Here is a 22,021-nt window from a genome sequence, read left to right on the forward strand (position 1 = left end):
AGACTCAGTGGTCTAAACATTTCTCTAATGCCTACAAAGAAAGATTAAAATCTCTGATATATAGCAAAATCAGACATTTTTCTTATGTATATATGTATATATGTGTGTATATATATTCATCTTGAAATAAAGGGCAAAATATTACTACCTGTGCCCCAAGAAGGAATCTGGAGTATTATTTAAGTATTTTCTGCAAGAATAAACCCCAAACATCTATATTTCCACATATTTCTATTTGAAGATTTATCTAGAACCAATGACATACCTAGAACTGAAGTAATATAAACAGAAATGATCTTGTACACATGAGAATTTGTGTGGGTCTGGTTTGGGGTGTTTTAGCACAGAAGACATTAGCAAAATGACCTGGAAACAGGTGAGTTCACACAAGCAGCAAAAATCAGAAGTCCTGTACCAGGTTTCTGTAGCATAGACTTTCCAGAGGGGCTCTCCTGTACTTCAAATTGCAGCTGATCTCTGACTTGCTCTTCCATCAAAATGTTCACCACAACAGAAAGAAGTGGCCTCCTTCAATTCCTCTTCACAAAAGTAAACTTTTTCTCCCCTGTGATCCTCTGTAATTCCCATGATCATGTCTGCTGTTGCTGCAGTTCCTCTCCTGCTCTGTAGCCCAGTGTTGGTGGCAGCCCATGTCACACAGGGCAGGCTCAGGGTCTCTCCCCTCACCAGGGATTTGGCTCCACCATCATGTGTCTGACAGTGCTCTGCAGACAAGGACATGGAGTCATGTGGAGGTTGCTCTTGTCTCTTCCTTTAAGACAATCCTCTTCAAGTCAGGTAAGAGGCAATTCCATGTCCACATAGTTATTGGTTCGAGAATGCCACTGGGAAAGGAGATTATTATTTTAATGAACCTAATGAATATTTATTAATCTTTCATATGTTTGTAAATTCTTTTTTTATTCCATATTTTTATTAATCTGCTTTCCAGTGATATTGTCAAACCTCTACTTAAAGTCTCAGTGGCATTCTGAAACCTTTACATAATGTCTCAGAAAAACTTACTCGGTTTTGTTTTACATCCTTATCATTGCTCTCTATTTTCCCTCGACTCTAGTCTCTAATCTTCAACCAGAGCAGCAATTTAGACTCTGAAGATGTAGAATTTTACATTATTTAGGGTTGTTCAAAAGGTCTCTATTCCTTTAACATGAAACAGTTCATAGCAATTTGTAAAGGTAAAATAGAACATTAAGAGACACTAACTGAAAGACCTATTAAACCTTGAAAAACTTATCTTGAAAAGTATTTATTCCCATTTTAGTGGGAAAGGCAAAAACCCAATTGTTTATACTTGCTCTATTTTTGGAAGCAAAATTCTTGCCTGTTTTTGACTTTCCTATTTTTGGAAGCGAAAGTTCAAAAGTGAGGATGGTGTTTTCCTTTCTTCAGTCGACATTATTTACACTGCAATAATAAATGCTGAATAAAATAAATGTTCAATAACATTTCAAAACCATAATGCACCATATATGTGTATGCCAGCAGATAAGATAAATCATACCAAATCTGGCCTAAGACAGTGTTTAGGGACAGGGCTGTAAAAACAGACCCACTTCTCCAAGTGTTTTCTCAGGGGAATTTACTCTGAGAAACAGTTCCAAGCTAATTACTTTCTCAGAAGGATATAAATTCTTTTAGTTCTAAAGCTCTCCCAAGCATTTCATCAGGAAAGGCTAACAAGTGTATACCAGTACAACCAGTTTAGAAATACAAAATTCTAACTGTATGAAAGCTGTGCCTACCCAAGCCCATTCCATAATGGCATGGGTTATAACACACCATCCAAACAGCCACTCTGTACACAGTGCAAGCAAACAATGCAAGGATATTAAACTGAGTTTTCTTATGCCACCCCAAGAGTCAAGTTAAACCATGGAGCACAGGATTTACAGCTAATGTTAAATATTTGAATTTGGTGTTTTAGAATATAGCATATAGTATTTAGAATATAGTAATGGGTATGGGACAAGATGGACATTCTTGGGCATTGTCTCTTTCTTCCTTCTTGTTCCATCTTCATGATTTCAGGTAGTGTTTTTTGGGTTGGATAGTTAGTACTGCAGTGCAGGTCACAGGTGTTTGGTTATTGAGTCAAAAGCATAAATAATATAGGTGTTAGCTTTTAAATGGATAGTTAGCCTTTAAAAGACCTTGTAACTAGATAGATACACCTCAATTTTCCTTGCTTTTAGCTTGTTAGCTGGAAGTGCTGCAGAACACTCTGTAGTTTAGATAAGATTTTATAAACAACCAAGTCCAAACAAGAAATCCGTCTCTCGTGCGTTCTATCCTGAGTGAAGTTTCTATCCTGAGTTTCTTCTGAGTGAAGGCAGAAGAAATGAGAAGCCAGCCATTAATATGTGGCACTTCTATCAACAAACAGAAGAAACAATTATGCAGTTTCCAGGAATACCTTCCCTATTTTTATTATTCCCTTAATATTCTATTAAGATACTAACCTTTCAACTAATACAGGAAAGTTTGAGAAGGGAAGACCTTTCAGCAGAAACCTAATTTTAAACACAAGGGGAAAACACCCTGAGGAATAGAACATCCTGGGTTGTTTCCAGGAAACCAGAAATCTCTTCCAGGTGATTCAGTCAGCTGCTTACATAAACCACATATGATTCCCACATCTGATCTTTCTCAATGGCTCTGTTTTCTTTGGTTTTAGCCTAAAAATTTCTCAAGGTGCCTATACAGATTTCTAGGGTTGATTTTTACCCCTAGGTTCTTTCTCTTGCGCAGATTAATGTGAAAAGCTGTGCAACAAGAGAAAATATCTGAGTTGCCATCAGAGACACAGTTCCTGCTGGGAATGAGATTATTCCCATAGATGGAAGCACTACTCACATGACAAAAATGAATGGCATAATAAGCTGTTTATATGGACTGTTAGGCACAACATTTATCCCACAGCAGAAAGTTCTATCTTTCCCAAATGTAGTATCAGATTAACATTTCCCACAGAAATATGGTTTGCACAGCACAAACAGAAATGTATCTGAAGACTCAGAATCCAGATCTCATATGATACTGAACAGTCCCAAAAAGCAATTCACAGGAAATCCTATGAAAACTGGGAGACTCTGGCAAAAACCTCAGCCTTGGTAGTTAGACAAGGCTGTGCTGGGTCACCCTTACAGCCTGATGCTGTAAGTCCATCACAGCCTTCACACCACCTCTGCTCTCTTACTGACTTGTAGGGGACAGGGCCACACAGGAGGGATCCCTCTTCAGTGTTTTCATTCTTGGTAGACCAACAAACACCTCCCACATAAACCTCATGAACTCATATCTTTGCTCCTCCTTGACACTGGGATTTCTGCTTTTCCAGGGGAAACTCAACTTTTGTCTAGGAGGCAGACAACCTATTCAAGGAACTAAATTTCTCCAACTCCAATGTTTTAATTGCTCGTATGGCACTGTACCACTGTACTGCTTCTGACAAGCAGCCAAACCAAAACATGGCTGGGCAGTGCAGGCAGAGTAACAAATCCTCCTTCCAGTGAAGCAAATGGGAAAAGGATCTCAGCTCATGATTACTACTGCAAGTTGCAATAAGATTTAGCTCCTCTAGTGTCCAAATCAGTTTAGAAGGTAGGACTCTCAGCTGCAAATCAAGAAAAGATGGGCATTCTGAGGAGAGTGGGAGAGAGGAACTGTTCACTACAGAAGAACTCTGGCCAGCAGCATGCTTACCCTATTGATGATAATATTATGACAAACTCCTTGCAAATTCTAAAATTAAAATATCACTCCCAGGAAGCACTATGTACCTAAGTGCAGAAATATTCCTGAATAATTCATCTGAGGTCTTACCATTAATTCAGGTCAAACAGAACAAATTTACCTTTTGTTGACTCAATTCCAACCCTGTTCTTTCACACAGACAGAAGCATAAGTAGCTACTTGACTCCAGCTGCATAATTTGGGAGCAGAGCAGGACACATGAGCTCTCTCTCATCTGACAACAGCAACCACTCTGTGCTGGGACACTCAGAGCTGTCAGGGAAACAAGCCAGATTTCCCTCACCCCAAGGCTTCTTTCTAATCTCTCATTCCCAACATTTTGCCTTCCATGCTGTCCAAGAAATTACTCTCTCGTGTTTCCATCAAAGCCTAAGGAGTTCTCCTCATTAGGAGAACTGCTCATTAGGCGTGCTGCTCAGATCATCACAGAGCTCTGACTCCAGGTTAATTAGTCCAGAAAGGAAACAAGACTTACTAAGTGAATTTCAAAGCTATAACAGAATATTCTGAGTTCTGGGAAGGCACCCCACAGCATGATCAAACCAAACTCCCAGATGAATGGCCCGTAGGGGTATTGAGCCCTCAACCTTGGCTTTATTAGCACATGCCCTAACCAACTGAGCTGTCTTATCCCAGGTTGTGACATGATAAAGGATGCCAGAGAATGCCAATATTCATCATCCCTACACAGGATCAGTTAGCTGGAATAACAAGCTGCTTAATAGAAATCAAACTTAACACATGCAGCAGTGGTGAGAGTGTGCTTTCCTTTTACTCCATGGTGAAACATTGATCAGGTTACTCAGGCCCCCAGTTGCACATCTTCTTTTTCTGTACATTTTAATGGAACAATCATGCAGCCCAGCAAGGGAAGTGTACATGGCAGTGGGCTCCACATGAGCTCCAGGCAGTGTGTGCCCAGGATTTGGTCTCTGTGGAGCTCCTGCAGACAGACAGGGATATTTTCCCCAGGTCTGTCTACTGGTGTCCATGTTAACTTTCCTTGAGGGGCTGTATCCTGGTTTGGAAATAAGGACAAGATTTCACAGGAGCTATTCTCACTTTGTGGTATTGTGACCCAGGAAGGCAAAAACACCTTCCAGGGATGGAGTGACTGCTGTGAATGTTCGAGTACCAGCAAGGGAAAGGGAGAAACCAGATGGAGAGCATGTCCACATCATCAAGAAAATAGCATGCTTCAGGCCAAGTTCTTTGCAAAGAACAAGAATGATTAGGAAGGAACTTGTCCAGGACCAATAAATCAGGGAAGCCTGAACAGCAAAGGGCAAAATCAAGAGGAAAGAAGTTGAAATCAGGATGACTTTAGGAGTGGATAAAATCAAATATGAATTGGTCTCTCACTCTGTGTTTCCTTATCAAATTAAATTAACAAACTCTTGCCAGAACAAACAATGTCTCATCCATACATCATCAGCAAGGACCAACCTGATTAACCTCTGTTTCAAGGGAAAAGTGGGAAACTTTCTTTTGTCAGCCACTACACTCAGCTACATTGTTTTCCAGAAGTAATTTATTAGACTGAAATTAGTAAGGAAATACGTCTCCTCCTCTTCCTCTAAGGAAACCCAGATGAGTAAGGCTGGGGCTGCAATCCTATTCTTTATTTTCCAGTTCTGCCTCTCCAGGTGGCCACACTTCCTTCTTGCAGGCAGAGTGACTCAAAGAACCAAATTCACTTTATTACCACCTCCCAGGTTAAATATAGTTTTCAAAAAACAATTTAAGTGCTTTCAACTTGGAAAGCTTTTTAAGCCTTTCTGGGTGAAAAAATACTGGTCACCAACATGCAAGATGTTGTTCAGTGTGTATTCTGCCACTAACTTCAATCCATTTGAAGGAAAAAAATCCAGACAAAGCCCACCATACATCCTCTTAGCTTCTAGCTTAGCTTCCTTCCCTGACATCTTGTTATGCAGCAGACTTTGAGAGCAGCTGCCACTATGCTTTCAAAGCAAACAGCATTTTAGTTATCAGAACAGCAGCTGGGAGACACAGAAGTGAAGCAGGCAGGTACATGATATGGAAAAGTCACCCAGAAGCATCCCAAGTCTACTTCTCAGACTTGGACACTGGAAACAATGTGGAGAGGCAAAATTCATGGGTTGGTGAAAGATAAAAATAGGATAAAGGAAAAAAGCAAGGATGCATTCACTACCTCAGAGGCAGCTGGAGCAGCTGCCTGACCTTGGGCTGGGTAGTCAGTGTGGCAAGGCAATGGGACAACACTCAAAACACCCAAGCAAAAAGGAAAAGTAATTCTCACAATGTAATTAAAAGTGATTTTTCCTTCTTTCTTTTCAAATTCCATCTTTCATAGGAACCCAGCCCTGTGTATTGGCAGTTTGAGGACCATCTCTGCATCATGGTGGTTGTGAAGCTGTTATCTCTCACAGCCACTTTACCTTCCTGTCCCTTATGTCAGCACAATTCAGGGTAATGGCATCCTTGATGTGATTAAGACAGGGATAAAAGAACACAAAGACAGGAGACAGCTGTAGGAACTAAACAATGCACTGTGACTTGAAAACTAAAGCAAACATTTTGACAGGTTCTGAGGACCAGGCTGTCAGCCAAAAAAAGCAACCTTTTATAGATTTTACACCAACCTTGAGGTTTCCCTGAGAAAATATGCTGTTCTGCACACGTTTAATTTTTGTGAAGTTAAGGGTGGCCAATCTACTCTAAGGCCACCCCATGACACTCAGCTTCTCTAGGGATACAGTAGCATTGACACATCCTTTAAACTATAGTCAAGTTTCTCATTAGAACACCTTTTAAGAAGAAAAATGCAAGTTGATGTAATGAGAAACAAAAATTATTGTGGTTTCATAATTAATTTTAAAATGCCAAATGTATTAAAGAGTACACTGGGTCACCACTGCTTTTCCCAAAGGAATTATTCATATACTTGGAGCTCATGCATAATACTTCTCTCATTGATTTATAAAAGCTCACAAGCACTGTGCTACAAATGAAAGAAATTATGTCCAAATTTGCTTTATTTGGCTTCTTTTCATGCAGGAAATACAGAAAACAAGACAGACAATCAGTATCAGTAGAGCATGTAACTTTAGATAAAAAATAATTAAGGAACAAGCATGACAGACAATAATTGTAAAAGTATAGAATACACTGTTTTGATTGACTGAGGTTATCTACAAATCTGAACTAAATTGCAGCTGCTGTGGTCAAAAATACTTCTGTAAATTTATTTCAAAAGGCTTGAACAAAACTTTTAAAATAAAAGTTAACTTCTTTTAAAAAGAAAAAATATCCCAAAACACCTTAAAAGGCCCATGAATTACCATTTTCTGCTCAGAAAAGAAGCAAAGTATGAATCAAAACTACAAAAAAGCCTACACCCCCCCGCCCCCTCCCAAAACAAAAAAAAAAAAAAAAAAAAAAAAAAAAGGACCAGTTGGTATTTTGGTTGGATCAGGTTTTTATTTTTTTTATTAAAAAAAGTGAAATGTACAAATAAATTATTCATATTGTGTCTACAATAGTGGAACAACCATCACTCCTCACATCCCAGTAATGCAAGCAGACAGACACACAAAACTTTTTACCAGACTCTGGAGAGGCCACTGCTCTAGAACCAGCAAAATGTTTGCTCTGAACACTGAGTCAGTCCTAAGTTTTAAATCTTCATTGTTGATTTTTCAGCTTGACAGTTTGTACCCTTAGTAAACAAATGACATAAGAGGCACAATCTGAATTGCTGTGCACTCTGGTAAGATGGAGTATTTCAGATGCACGGATGCTCATCAAAGCCAAAAGAAGAAAATAGTCTGAGTTATCCTGATACAATGATAAACACTCAGACAGAAGGAAGGTTGTACCACACAGCTGCAGTCCCCCAGTAAGGAAGGGGACAGTCAGAATGGCAGCCTCATTAAGAAAATTAACCCTGTCCCAACCAAATCAAGCACAGAAGCAGAGGACACCTGGAGCCTTCATCCCCTCACGAAGATGAGGAGCTGCAGAGCAATGCCCAGGAGTGCATGGTCCTCCTGAGCAGCCTGCTGCCCAGCAAGAGGGGATAAAGCTCCTGGAACTTGTGGGAAGACTGGAAATGGCCAGATCAGTAGCCTTGGGCTGGCAGTGATGAGCAGCTTGGGATGGTGGGAGAGGAACTCTAACCCAGACTGGGACAGGAGCATAATTAAGTCCCAGCTCCTAAGAATAGTGCAGTTCTTTATCTGCTATCAAAGGCATGACCAATCAGGAAACTCAGTCTCTGTGAGACTGACAACTGATATCACTCAGCCACAGCAGTGACACAGGATACTGAGCTCAGCGTGGGACACCCCACCCAGTGAGGTCCAGCCATGGAATAATGGCTTTTAGCCAGCTAAGCGATTTATCTGTGTTTAAAAAGACACAATGAAAATGGATGAAGACAGGAAAGACTACTCTGAACAGTGCATAAGATGAGCAAAAATACTCTTGACAAAATCCATGCTTTTTGACAGCTCAGCAAGGAGTAGGACCGAGTTTTAATAGAAAGAAAAGATGGAGAAGACAATGTTCCCACTACTGGCCTTTATTACCATTTCCTCCTGACTCATATATTTAACCCCTCTACACACATCCCTAAAAAAACCCCAGAAAACACAGAAGAAAGCATTCCAGGATTAGAAAGAAGTCAAATAAAGTCAATTACTTACATATTATACAAATTACTTACAATTCTTCCTTCCAAACTGTGGCTGCTACTGCCTTTATGCAGTCACCTGCTTGGAGTCCTATTGCTCTTCCCCAGTAATTTTGGCAAATCCTGTGTGGTTTGAGTCCTGTGGTTTTGAGTGCAGCAGGTCTTTCCAGACAGAGAAAAAGGAGTTGGAACAGCTGGATAAGAAAAGAAAAACCGGATGACAGAAGAGAGTGATGAACTCTCAGAGTCGCTGCAAGTGGAATTGCAGACGGATGTTGGCAAAAAATTAAAACCTTCTCTACTGCAAGAATAATTTGGCACTGGAAGAGAGTCTGCAGAGCTTTTATCCATGGACATTTTCAAAACTCAGCTGGAAGAAGACAAATATATTTTGTCCAGAAGCAGGATCAAGAGTGCACGGCAAAGAAGGTTTTGCCTGACAAAAATCTCCTCCTCTGCAGAGCAGCAGACCAAGTGGTCCCTCCAGTCCTACATTTTAAGGGCCTAGACCAAACAACAAAGGTTGTGTTAGTCATTTCAGTGATCATCTCAGCTTCCAGACAGGACAGTATATATGATGTTTTCTCCTTTTTTTGCTGCATTTTTCCAGCCAGTCAAGTCCCTATGTGTAATGTTGACTTCAGGCTGCTGGGTTCTAGTGATCTGGTAGATGGGTGGAAATCCTCAAGGGTCCTAGAAAACACAAAAAGAACCCCAGAAAGGATGAGTTGTTGTCACTGTGTTACTATCTCAGGATTTGCTTAGCAGTGTAGTTGCTGTTGGGACAGGAGAAGGAGAAATGCACAGTGGGGAAAGTGAGGAGCAGCAGTTACAAACCCACCCTTTGGTGAGCAACTTCCCTGCTTTTTTAATTTTGGAAATCACACACACTCAGAATATGACATAAGGAATATACACAACCCTGGAAGGATTTGTAAACTGTGAAAAGTAGACCAATTTTCTTCACTTGTAATAATACATCAATAATTAATGAATACACATATATTGCATATGTAAGTGATTTGATATTTCAGAATATCTTTTGTATGCTTGAGATTCAGTTTGCAAATCTATCTTTACAGGGCTTTGAAGAAAATAATAAAATATATGACATCATTACTTTTCATGTAGAGGAGTATGAAAGAGGTTCCTCATCTAATAAACCTGCATTCAGACAAAGTATTTTGTAATGTATTTTGGAATCAGGTATATAAATAATTCTTACCAAGGAAGTGAATGAGAAACTGAAACAGCGAGGCAACTATTCACATATTATAGGAATGCTATTTGCTCTCCCTTTCAGCTGCCAGCATGAATTTTATTTTCTGGTTATATACAAAGCCCTATTATTGGAATGAAAAGGAGAAGAAAAAACCAGAAAATTACTTCATAATGAAATATGAGCACAAATATGATTAACAGGATAGAAATTGTACTAGTCACATATACTAAAAGGCTCCCTGTTTTCAAAGAAAAGGCTTTGTGTTTTAGTAGCATAGACTTCAATGCCTTTCCTTTAGATGTGCATACAAACTCCAAGATATTTCATACACCACCACCTTCCTCCTGGCAGTAGCAAAACAGAATTTATTTCAACCTTCCAGACAAAAACCCCAGCCATGGCCCAGGAGACCAGAGTTCATCCAGTGACCTTCCCCTCCTTCCTCCTTTGCACTTCCTTTTCCCTGGTCTTCTAAATGAAAAGCAGGATAAGGAGCATGCTATTCCCAGCAAAACATGCCAGGGAATACAAATAAAAGAGCAGCAATCCCTGTCCTTCACAATGAAAACAAGTAGTACTAAAGCATGGAAACCTTACAAAGTGTGCTCATGCTCCCTATATATATGATACAGACCAGAGAGTACTGCAGGCACATTCCTGGGAACAGAAAATTAGGTGGAATTACTAGGGAACAGGACCTGTCTGGAAGCACTGTGTGATTAAACCCAGAAAACATCTTCACTTAAGTTGCAAAATATTTATGTCTGCAGGAAACCTGATGGGCAGCCTGAAAGCAGAATTACCCTTTCACCGACATTTTTGTCATAAGGGTTGTTGTTTGGTTTGGTTTGGTTTTTTAATTCCTCCCCATAGTAGCTCTGTTTAAGACTGTTTGTCTATACTGTTTTTATACTGTGATATTTTGGGATTTTTGGTTGGTTGGTTAGCTTGGGTTTGGGGTTTCTTCAGTTTAGTATCAAGATGGGTGAAGGAATGAGGCTGTTGTATACTCATTGTATGTTTTTTTCTATTTTGCAGGAATTCAAAATAGGACAAATATAATCTCCTACTCCCACTAAAGCCACACTTTGAGAGGAAATCAAGCCTCAATGAGCCTCGCCAGCTGGGATGTGACTGCCAGAAACCCATTCCTCTATGAGCAGAGGAAGTATGTCATATCCATCTGTCTCATGAATCAGGGAAATATATCCTGAATTTGTCATGTGATAGTCTGATATTTAGTGGTCTTCTCTGGAAATATTATTCTGAAAGTTCTCCTAAAACCAAGCTGCTACTATACTGTTCTCAACTAACGAATCTCTTCCTAATAAGAAAACCAAATGTCAAAGTAAACACTGAAGAAACATGCCAAGTTGTAAGATAAGAATTGCTGTAATTTTTAACCTAGAGTGTAGAAACAGAGCCTTCCCCAAACTGAATACAGACCAGAGGATACTACTATAATGACTCTTCCAGAATTAATTACTGTCTTTACCATAAACAAAGCAATGAAAAGTGTAACCAAGTACTTGTTCTCATACAGTTTCCCAAAAACTTGAATTCTTGCATAGCACTTACTTCCCAGCCTTCCAGGATATATTTGGCCACCAAAATTTGTGTTTCTCATACCCACATGCTATAGTTGATCAGCCAAGCTGCTACTTTGCATTTACCAGACTTGATTCTAAGCTGTTTGTAGCAACTATCAAATCCAAAAGGCAGCAACCAGGGAATCTTAAATTCCTATGCAGGGTAATAAGTGATCTCCAGCTTATAGCAAAGGGGTACTTTGAACCTGTTTTGGAGTACTTGTCTAACATATTAAGCACCCTGAGGTTCAGCATCTTTTGGTTGTGTTCAGACATCGTAGAGTCATTAAGGTTGGAAAAGACCTCCAAGATCATCAAGTCCAACCTTTGACTGAACACCACCTTGCCAAGTAAACATAACATTAAGAGCAGTCTGCTTACATTTGAGCTCCATAAAATCTCCACTTGAAGGTGAGCCTGAATGTTTTGATTTCCAAACAGGAAAAAAACATTTCTATGCTAGTGCTTTCTGCAGAATGGAATTTTTGGTCTGGCCTAGTCCCTTCCCCTATGACTCTTGAAGTTTTCTTCTTCCAGGCTAACTAATTCTGTTCAGTTTTCTTAACTATTCAATTTCATATTTACTTAATTAGAAGCCCCAATCTTTTCCCCTCGTATTACAGTTTTTTTAAACACAAACATACTATTTGAATATTTCTGAAGCTTTCTACATGGCTAAACCCATATAAGCTACTCAAGAGAGATCAACAGACCAATTAAAAAAACCAAAACCAACCAACCAACCAAACAAAAAACCCCCAACCATTCTGGCCTCTATATTCATTTGTGAAGTAGTCCTTCCTCACGGGTTACCACAAGCCTCCAGAAAAAAAGTATGCGTGGAATTTTATCCCCCTGCAGACTGATGCATCCTGAGAATTAACTATAAAGCTTTTTAATTGGCCAGGCTGAAATAGGAGTGCCCTGCAAGCCATGAAATAAGCAAGTAATGCTGTGGAAAGCATTCAAGTGAGGACATAATTGACAGATAAGTCACAGGAATTTATTCAGGCTAATGGCATTTATTTGGCTTCTACCCAGGCACTTGGCTTCTTAACTGAACTGCTTTATCTCAGTGTGGTCTGTAGCTAAGCTCTATTAGTTAAGTAAGGAATGAAAGGATGTAACTTTTCATCAGATGAGCAGCACCAAGAAGCTTCAGACATGGGAGAATTTATGCCCGGTGATTCTTTGCAGCCTGCTCATTGCACTTACATGGAGTTGGGTTTTCCTGCCTACTTGGTGGAGGATGAGATGTGAATTTTCCAAAGCTGGTGTGTCAGCACTTGCCACAAAGGCTGCTCAGTTTTATTCCAAACAAGTTACTATCCATAAATGTTGTAAAGACACTTCACATGGGAGATTTTCAGGGAGAACCAAAAGGGATGTATGCTTTTTAAGTGGTACACAAGGCAAATGCCTGAGGGATAGGACATCAACTTTCAGCCCCAGATACCTGATTCCCAAGTATCTACCATGAAGAGGAACAAAAATAAAAGCAGAACAAAACTTAACCATACTCTCAGAAGCAAAAGCACTTGGAAGAAGCTTTGTCAGAGAAGGCTCCCCAGCCACCCAGACGAAAAGCTGTTGTTTTACTTTAAAAACTGAGCATCTTGGCAAGCCTGGAGAGGCTGTGCTTGTTATCTAGTGCAGAATGAAAAGAAGTACTGAAATCCCAGACAGACCCTGGTATTCTTGAGCCAGTGCTATTAGCTCTCTATTGTTCTGTTACAAACAGCATGTCCAAAAATATGTGTGTAGGCACTGCATCTCATTTCAGCCAGTCTGAGAACAGGGCAGGGCAAAACCAGAAAAGGGCTTTCTGCAAGATAGTTCTGCCTTTTATGACCAACTACCAGCTACCAACTATGTTATGCTTTAAAAAGCCTAAACATATTTTACAGATGATCAAGGAAATAACAAGTCACCACAAAACCAGGCTAAGAAGTTTTGGGGATTTCCCCATCACTCCACACTTGTGGAGTGATAATACACCATAAATATAAGTGTGAAAAATTACCATAGCTTCACAGATATTCTTAGTATTCTAAGGATGGCCAGAAAAGTGCCACATACATGGAATGATATACAAGATGAACTGTAAGTAACCCTTAGCCACCAGCAGAAGAGAGCATCCTGGGAGAGAAAAAAGAATTAGATGGTGGTGGAGTGATCAAACTGCACCACCACTGAAGTTTTACAGCAAACTAATTAAGGATGCCTTCAGAGAAAGAGATGTAAATTAAAAAGACAGACTGCACATTTTACTAAGATGGTCACTATAGGAAGGAATATGATCAGTTGGTCAAAATTATCCTGAATAAAGTAATTCTGCCTTTTTTAAAAACTGGTCCAGGTCAGTGCATTACATTTTTGAAGCTCAAAACCAAGGTGCAACTGAAAAGATGCAGACTATGGCTGATAAAAACTAGATTATGCTAAAAGAACAGAGACTTAAGGACTTGCAACCTCACTGCAGAAATCACATTCTGCATTAATAATGCATTAGCATTAACCGAAACCCATGAAAACCCGGAAGGAACACAACTGATGTCATTCAAATCCTGCTTTTCTTGATAAACTTTAACCCAACAAACATCCTCTACTAAATGCTGCTCATCTAATTGATGTCCTCTCTCCCACTGAACAGGGATTTATGTTAAGTCTTGACCTTGTGACATGTTGGCACATATGTGAGGCCAGGAATCTTGACATCTTCCCAGGCAGCAGGACATGAGAGCCCACTCCTCTTGGAGACACTGAGGGGTTTCAAGTTTTGAGCCTTTAGCTAAGGAAAAAGAGGTGCTTTCAGTTGAAACTAATGCTTTTCTGTGTCTTATGCTTTCCTTACAAGGCAGGGGAGGGGGCTCTGTTCAGTTTCCCAAATGTAGGCTCTGTTGCTGTGCATCACAGCAGTGACTCCACAGCAGGAAATCGTGTCTTGCATGACCCATGTCATGGCACAAGGATACCTGAAATGGCCTGGGGGCTCCAAGCCTGATACCTAGTGTGTGGTGCAGGCTGTAAGAAATCTGCTGTCACTGCCTACTAGGGATGGCCCTGTTGCAAACTACCACTGAACCCACACAAGGGCATTGCCCAGGGAACTGCTAATATCCACAGGCCAGAGTCATGCCAGGACACATTAACATCCTCAGCTTAAATTTGAACAACTGTTCTTCTCAAGCTGTGTTTCACTGAGTGACACTGGTCCAGCTTCAGGCCCCAGTGCAGACACAGCATCCTAATGTGGTTCTCATCTGCCATGCAATGAAGGGGCTTCAAAACACTGCAGGGCAGCACCTGTGCTTTTTGGCACTCTCTTTTCCTGGTCAATCCCAGATCTGCTCTAGGGGGTGATCCCAAAGCTCTATCAGATCACCTCCACCTCAAAGTCTCTCCTTCAAGATAAGCTTAGTACAAGCTCATTTGTGTTTGAAATGGTTGTTCTAGAATAAAGACACATCTTTCTTGTGAGCATTTAATCTTTTTCTTCTGATCCTTTAAAAAGTAATACTTAAGAAAGAACTCCGTGTGCTTTCATGTTGATCTGAAAATTCAACAAAAATTTTTATCTTCTGAATTTTTTATAGGATCAATGAAAGTCTCACATACATTTTACAATTAAGACATTATATCTGGGGTGTAAGAACTGTTCAATTTTCTTTCTTCTCAGTGAAGACTTTTATGTCTCTGGCAGTAGTATATTCAATAGGTCAAACCCACTTAATAGTAGATGCTGTAGGTCTCTGTTCACAAAAGACAGGTGTGATACTCCTTGAAACCTTTCTTTACTTTATATCATATTATTGCCCTGAAACAGGTATCTTAATAGTCAGGAAATGAGTTAGTATGTGCTGGTGTTTTTAAAAATATTAGTGGAATTTAAAACCAGACATGGAATTTGGATTTAGTTAAACAACAGTGAAACTCCCAATGACTATCAAATTTCTGTGATTTCTGAAGCTTATGGTGGTCCCCTCTGACTTTTTCTGTACACTGTGTTACTACTAATTGAGAGTAAAGAATTGAATTGATCCATGACGAGGTTATTATACACTCAGAGACGTTACACTGACTTCACCTTCTCCTAAATTCATCACTAGGAAACACACTCATGTGCCAAATTTGAGCACACTTCTTCATCATATTACTATATTTGTCTTAAATAATGCAAAGATGGTGCCATCCCAGTAGAAAATGCTTCCCCTGAGAGGTCATCACTCTGCATGAGTGGGCTTCTCTCCAAGGTCTACTTCACCTGCCAAAAATTATCCGAGCATATTGTACTTTGTGGAAAATGTGAAAGATAAATGAATTACTTCTGCTGATACTGCTACTTCAAAGCAAACCAAGAGCAGCATGTCCTGCTCTGCTTGAATCCTCCCCTCAATTTTCAGCCTTGGATTGTCCCTTGGCAGTGGAAAAACAGCTCTTAAACTTACATGCAACTGAGGCAACCTCTAAAAACTGTAAACATATTGCTATTATTATTATTATTATGTTGTCCAATATGACACTCATACCCCCAGTGGTATCCCAACAAAACCTCATTTTTCTCTGCAGGTGATCAGACCTTATTATGAGCTCTAGGAAACCATGCTTCTACACATTGGTGACTTACCACTTCAACTCCTTCTACATAGGATCTTCCTCCAGAACAGAATAATCAGAACTGTGATGACTATTAGAAGCACTGCAATAATGACCAACCAAAGCAGAGATGATCCCTCTTCTGTGAAAACAAAACAACAAAACAACCACATCAAATTAATCTAGTTTACTGAGAAAAAAACCAAAACAAGCCAAGAGGATGTCTGATTAATGACAGCAGTTCCTCTGATATAGTTAAAGGTGTTGCTAAGGTAAATAAAAGCAGCAAGTGCTCAAAAGAGAGGATATACCTATGTATCTTCAAAAATAAACTACTTGCCCACAGAAAATGTGAAGAAAAGATGTGCTCATGGTGAAGAACACTGCCATTCCCATACCTGATAGTGGCTGGCATACACACACAAGCAGAACTTCATACAAGTCTTACTTCCAGAAGAGGTTTTTTTTGTTCACCCAGAATTTTATTGTTTTTACTTTTAAACACTTAACACTGTTGAAAAGGCAACATTAATCTTAAGAAAAGAAGACAGGCTATGTTTTGCTGCCTGGAGATAGCTCTACTTGACAGCTGAATGTAAATGTTTCTCCCTGGTTAGACATTAGCCACTTATTTGGCTGCTATTAATCAAAATAGTATACAAAGGCTCATTTCACTGACATTAGCTGGAAAATTGTATGACTTGAAATTTATTTGACTCAAGCCATAACTATTGTATCTTTTAACAAAGATATCTTGAACTATTCCTTTGAACTTCTTGTCCTCTAAAATAGAAGATTGTTAAAATAACAAGCTGTTAGCTGTTTTGTATCCACTTAGAAAGAGCAACAGTATGAGTTTTCTGCTTTCTGAGAAACACATTTTAAATGACCAAAACAAAATAACATTGGAGATAGGATAAAAAGATTATTATGCTATTTCAGAATTGTAATGTAATTCAGAATTAAAAACGAAATTGCTTTTGAATGTTTAGAGAGCAGATACTGAAAATCATATCCTGTTCTTTACCACTATTCCTATAACAATCACTTCTTGAATATGCAATTTCAGAATTAACCCACAGCTACAACCTGCTTTTCCTGTCTTGCTAATTTACAAGTGGTCTTCAATTTATGTCTCTGGATATAGAGACATGAATTTTAAATCACCCAAGTCAATGCTCCTGTATAAACTAAGAATGGTACTTCAGCTTTTAATGTTTCTGTTCCTTATCTGCAGAAACAGGGTCAAAGTCTTTCCAGCAGAACAGAATGTTAGAAGAAGAAATAAAATTAACACTACAAGATACTCATATGTTACATTAATGTAGTGAAGATTTCTGTATAACCCAAATGTAAGAATCTTCAACTGACCCCCTCCCTGTATGCCTGAAAGTACTATTCCTCCCTGACCATTAAGAAAGTGGACATGTGCCTTAGCAAATAATCAGAGAAATGAAATCATAGTATAGTGGTTAAATACAACAAAACATGCAGTAAGTTGAACTGAAACATTTGACTCACAGACAGTTTGCTATGAATTTGCTATGAAGTTCATCAAGCAACCCATAGAGTTTCTACTCATCTTTCTACTCACAGATATCAGCTGACACATTTATATTAATTTTTGGACTGTTAAAATTATGAAGGCCTACTTGGAAATCTATGTTCAACTTGCTGCAAAATGCACAGTGTCTCTAAACCCCATATCTCCCTAGCTCATTGGTCTGGCATTTTTTTCCCCTCTTGGATAGGACTCCAATATGTAAGTACCTCAAAGGCAACAATGGATGCAAATAGGATTTCCTGACATACACACATCTCATTCCCTCCTCTTCCCAGAAGATTCCTATCCAAATATACTACTGCAAAACATGGAAGCCAAGGGAAAGCTAACAAGTTGCTTGTACTGCTCACCTACCTCCTTTTATTTTCACAGGCAATTCAACTGCTTCATCTGTGTTGTTTACTGTGCAGGTCAAATCCTGTGCACTGATGCTCTGAATGTTGTAGATTTCCAGTTTACTGGTGATGGACACAATCCCATTTTTGTGCTTGACTGTCTGCTGTGTAGGAGTAGAATTGAACAGGTTGTTCCAGGTGATGGTGGGCTCTGGTAAGCCATGAGCATTACAGATGACTATCAAATGATCTTCAGAAATGTTGTGATGGACAGATGCATTGAGACCTTCCAACAGACAAATGAGACAAGTCATCACCACAGTGAGCACTTGGTCATCAGCAGTAGTGGCAGCCTAACCATTACAAATCAGAGCAAAGCTCACTGGATTCACACTGAGCCCAATGGCAAGGAATGTAAGAAGAGTTCCTTGGGTCAGGTCCCCACCATGACTCAATACTCCTCCCCCCACACTGGAGTTTTATACTGTTGTAATCAATCATGCAAGACTCTATTTTCTTCATGTGGGAAAAGCCAATTCTTTATCCACATAACGCATTTTATATAGTTTTTACAAACATTGTGTTCAATTGGTTATTAGTTTTCTTACTACTTCATTTATTGGTCAGAAGGTGATTTTGTGTGTATGTGCTAAGGTTCAAGTGTTTACATTTTCGTTTTGTGCTTTCTCATGGGACAAACCTTAACATTTACACATATGCACTTGTTTTGCACCCAGGAATAGGTTGTTGTGTTAATGAACTTTTCATACTAAGATTGTTTTCACATGGGAACTTGCAAACTGCACTTAGAAGAAGTGACAGGCTAGCTCTAATTTAGCAGAGCAGCCTGATTTTATGAAACCTTTCTTTTATCATTTCTTTACCCCAAAGATTTCATTCAATCTGAAATCCACATATTAAAATATTCTGTTAAGTAAAATAATTTCTTGTTCCTATCTGCTAATTCCTTATCACTGGTAGGGTTTGGCAGAGCAGCTCACAGCACTGGGGTTGTACCTTGCACCAAAAGGAAACTGCAACTGGCAATATTGGTTTGCCCAAGTTCCATCTGGGACTGATCAGGGACTTACAAAGATTCTACTCCTTGCTTTTCAGCTGCTACTCAAGGAATAACAAGTAAGAGCCAAAACAACCACAACAGTCTTGAAGACCCACAGAGTTTTGTGAGTTAGAGTTTTGCTCACAACAGTAGTGCTCTGCTTCTACATCATGTTCCACCAAGGGATGTTCCTATCACTGCAGTTCTTGAATCTACTCAAGGAAATACTGTGGGTGAGAAAACACCTCTTATTTCACTAGAAACACATCCCTGCAGAGAACCTCACCAAAAACACTCAGGTGGATATTTCCTGACAAGGAGCCCACAGGGAAAACACTGAAGAGACACTTGTAATGTCCTGAATCATCCATTCTAGTGTCCCAAAAAGTTATGCTTGTCTTGTTGAGTTCCAAACTTGTGAAATTCATCCTGCTTTTATAGGGCTCATGAATCTTTAGTCCGTTTGTTTTGCTGTATGTAGCTATATTATCATCATTTGATCCTTCTGAGTCCTTTTGCCATGTCACTTGCAAAACTTCCATGGATTTTGTCAGGGCACAGCTCAGAGTTGCATTGTCACCCATCCTCACTTCTGTGTGTCCAGCCTGTGGAACCACTGCAATGACAGTCAACAGTTAATGAGATAGGCAGATATCACACATATTCAGAGCTTAATGTGAATTCTAAAGCCTGGATTACCTACAGACACAATCCCTTCAGTTACATACTGTTTCTATGGCTTTCCCCTACAAAAGAGTCCATCTCCTGCATACTCTAAGAAATCAGTGGAGTTATGTTGGTTTACACTGGCTGAGGCTTTAGCTTTCTTCTAAGCTGTTTAAAAGCCAAAAATACTTACCTATCTCTGTATCCATATCTGCAGACTTCTCTCTTAAATCAGCCCCTGACTCCCTATACTCAGTAAATGCTCAATTTTTGTTCCCTAAGAGCTAGAGGAAGTTTCAATGCATAAGAGAAGTACATGCCAAGCCATTATCAGAGAAGTAAACATCAAAATGCCTTTAAAAGGCTTTTTGAACTGTAGTTTCAGAGTTCATGATACATTTGAGATGAAAGGAAAGAAGTTCTTTAGGGATGCCCCACTCTTGAAAGCTGTCCACTCAGGTTAACAATGGACAGTGTCATTGCAGATATGTGATGCTTCTTGTCCCTCCCATCTCTAAATGCTGGTGTAGGAGATTTTGTGTCACGACTATCAGCTCCATGTCTTTGTCTCAGCTCTTTAAGTTAAACAGCATCAGCAATCTGTATTTCTTTTGTCTCTTACTCTGCTGAAGCCTCAGAAATCTGAAACCAGTTCCCCAAACAATTTCAAGAAGATTTCAGAAAATTCAACTTACCACCTGTCTTTCCAAGTCCAGAATATGCCAAACACAAAACCAGAACTCGTAAAGTCATTTTGGAAGAAAAAATCTGCTTAACCTAAAGAAAGACAAGGCGAGACGACAGATCATCTTCGGGTGATATTGTACATTCAGGGTGCAAAAATTAACAGAAGATTTCTAATGTGAAAGGCTGTTGTTCTGGGGTCAGACAGCAAGGTTTGACAAATCTTATTGCCCTGTTTCCTACAACAGAATTTCAGGGCTGTCTGGAACTGAAGCTAGTGTTAAATTCAAGTGGAAACATTTTGCAAAAAAAATGTCTCTGTAACACACTCTACCCACTGCCCAGTTTTTTTGGCCAGTGCCTGCAAAACTAGCTGAAGTATCTTTGGACTCTGTCAAGAATGTAAGCAAAGCCCAACCTTTCAAAGATTTTCACTGCATGTAAAAAATAAAAAAAACCCAATCAACTGAAAAGGATTTTCTGTATTACACAGGTTAAAAAAGAGGACTGGCAAATAAATAAATAAGAGGAAGACAAAAGTATTTAAAAACAAATTTGCAAATAGCAAACTTGCATACACACACAACCAGTAAACGGGTTAAATTTTAAACATGCTAAATTTCAAAACATGCTAAAACAACTCCCCAGTTACCAAGAATGGAGACCAAGTTGTTATGTGCAGAAACATGAACCCATCAGTAATGAGTGGAATAAAAAGTTTGTGTAGTCAGATATTTGAGCACAGCTGTAAGAAATTCAAATAGATATTCCTACAAACATGCAGAAACCAAGGGCCAGCAGAGCAAGCAGCAGCTACCGAATCACAGAATTGTTTATAAAGCAGTAGAAAATATACCACACCTGCAGGCAAGCAGAGTTTTCAATAACAATCCTTTGCTTCACTGTTTTAGCACCCGTTAAAGCCCTTAATGCACCCTTGCACTCACCCGGGGTAGCTACAAAAATTCACACCGTGAGGAACGAGGCAGTAGCATGTAGCTATAACACAGCAGCTGTACCGGGCACAGAAAAAAAGAAATCTGTTTCGGTCAAAACTCCAATCACAGGTGCCCCAGGCGGTGGGGAAGCAAAATATCAAAACAAACGGGAGAAGGAGGAGAAGAACAAGGAAAAGACAAAAAAAAAAAAAAAAAAAAAAAAAAAAAAAAAAAAAAAAAAAAGCGTTAAAGACGGGGGCAAGTAAAGCTCAAAAAGCTCAAATCCTTTACTGTGCCTTCCCTAAACTATGTCTCGGAGGGCTCCTGAGCCGCGGGCTATGCCCCTCCATGGATAAACCGCTCCCCCGCCACTTCCTGGGAACCGCCTCTAACTTTAAAGAAGTTTAAATTCAGAGTTCACCCTTCTGACGCCACACAGGCTTCCGAATGCAGAGGCCGGCTGAGCCCCCCTTCTTTTCAACAAAATTTCAATTTTACCACTACCTTCTTTTCTACCTTTCTTTCTATCTCCTAGAATCAATCACTATGTCTTAAATCACTTAAATTTCCCTCTGCCAGCCTTCTCCTTTTTGTTCTCTCTAAAAGAGGCCAGCAACTAGCTCAGCAGTCGTTTGAGACTGATGTACCTACAGACTTCACATTCTTTTTGTTTTAATGAGAAAAATGTGCTAACAAGTTTCTTTTGTTCTTTCACTATAGCTGAGGGGATTTTAAAGGGAAGTCCAGAGAGAACTGCCTCTGAAATTTATCCAGAAGTAGAGCAACAAAAGGAGGGAAATCCCAGTGAAATCTTCCTGTTCTTATTACATGAAAATAAAGAGGATGTTGGGGAGATTTGAGTGATATATTATAGTAACTCACATCTACTGAAGTGGAAAATGTCTGTATTTA

General features: G+C 39.5%; 1 protein-coding gene across 12 annotated transcripts in view; it reads right to left on the reverse strand.

Annotated features, from left to right (window-relative positions):
- LOC306808282 (OX-2 membrane glycoprotein-like) overlaps positions 1 to 21,210 on the reverse strand; it is a 22,679-nt gene extending 1,469 nt beyond the window's left edge. Inside the window, exons 1-8 of one of the 12 annotated variants that reach the window (XR_013775954.1) lie at positions 21,119 to 21,210; positions 20,183 to 20,264; positions 19,108 to 19,437; positions 17,781 to 18,047; positions 15,894 to 16,004; positions 13,941 to 14,057; positions 9,681 to 9,798; positions 8,192 to 9,148 (exon numbers count right to left, since the gene is read on the reverse strand). Coding sequence is in view for 5 of the 12 variants with exons in the window: in XM_079318690.1 (XP_079174816.1) it covers positions 15,898 to 16,004; positions 17,781 to 18,047; positions 19,108 to 19,437; positions 20,183 to 20,240 (762 nt within the window). In the remaining 7 variants the exon portion in view is untranslated. Of the gene's footprint in view, positions 1 to 117; positions 726 to 827; positions 846 to 8,191; positions 9,232 to 9,680; positions 9,799 to 11,987; positions 14,058 to 15,893; positions 16,005 to 17,780; positions 18,048 to 19,107; positions 19,438 to 20,182; positions 20,265 to 21,032 lie in introns of those variants that run through there. The other 11 variants (XR_013775949.1, XR_013775950.1, XR_013775951.1 and 8 more) reach the window with 11 other exon arrangements.
- Positions 21,211 to 22,021: the final 811 nt, after the last annotated feature.

This window comes from Erithacus rubecula (assembly GCF_903797595.1).
Source record: "Erithacus rubecula genome assembly, chromosome: 1".
Taxonomy (NCBI): domain Eukaryota; kingdom Metazoa; phylum Chordata; class Aves; order Passeriformes; family Muscicapidae; genus Erithacus; species Erithacus rubecula.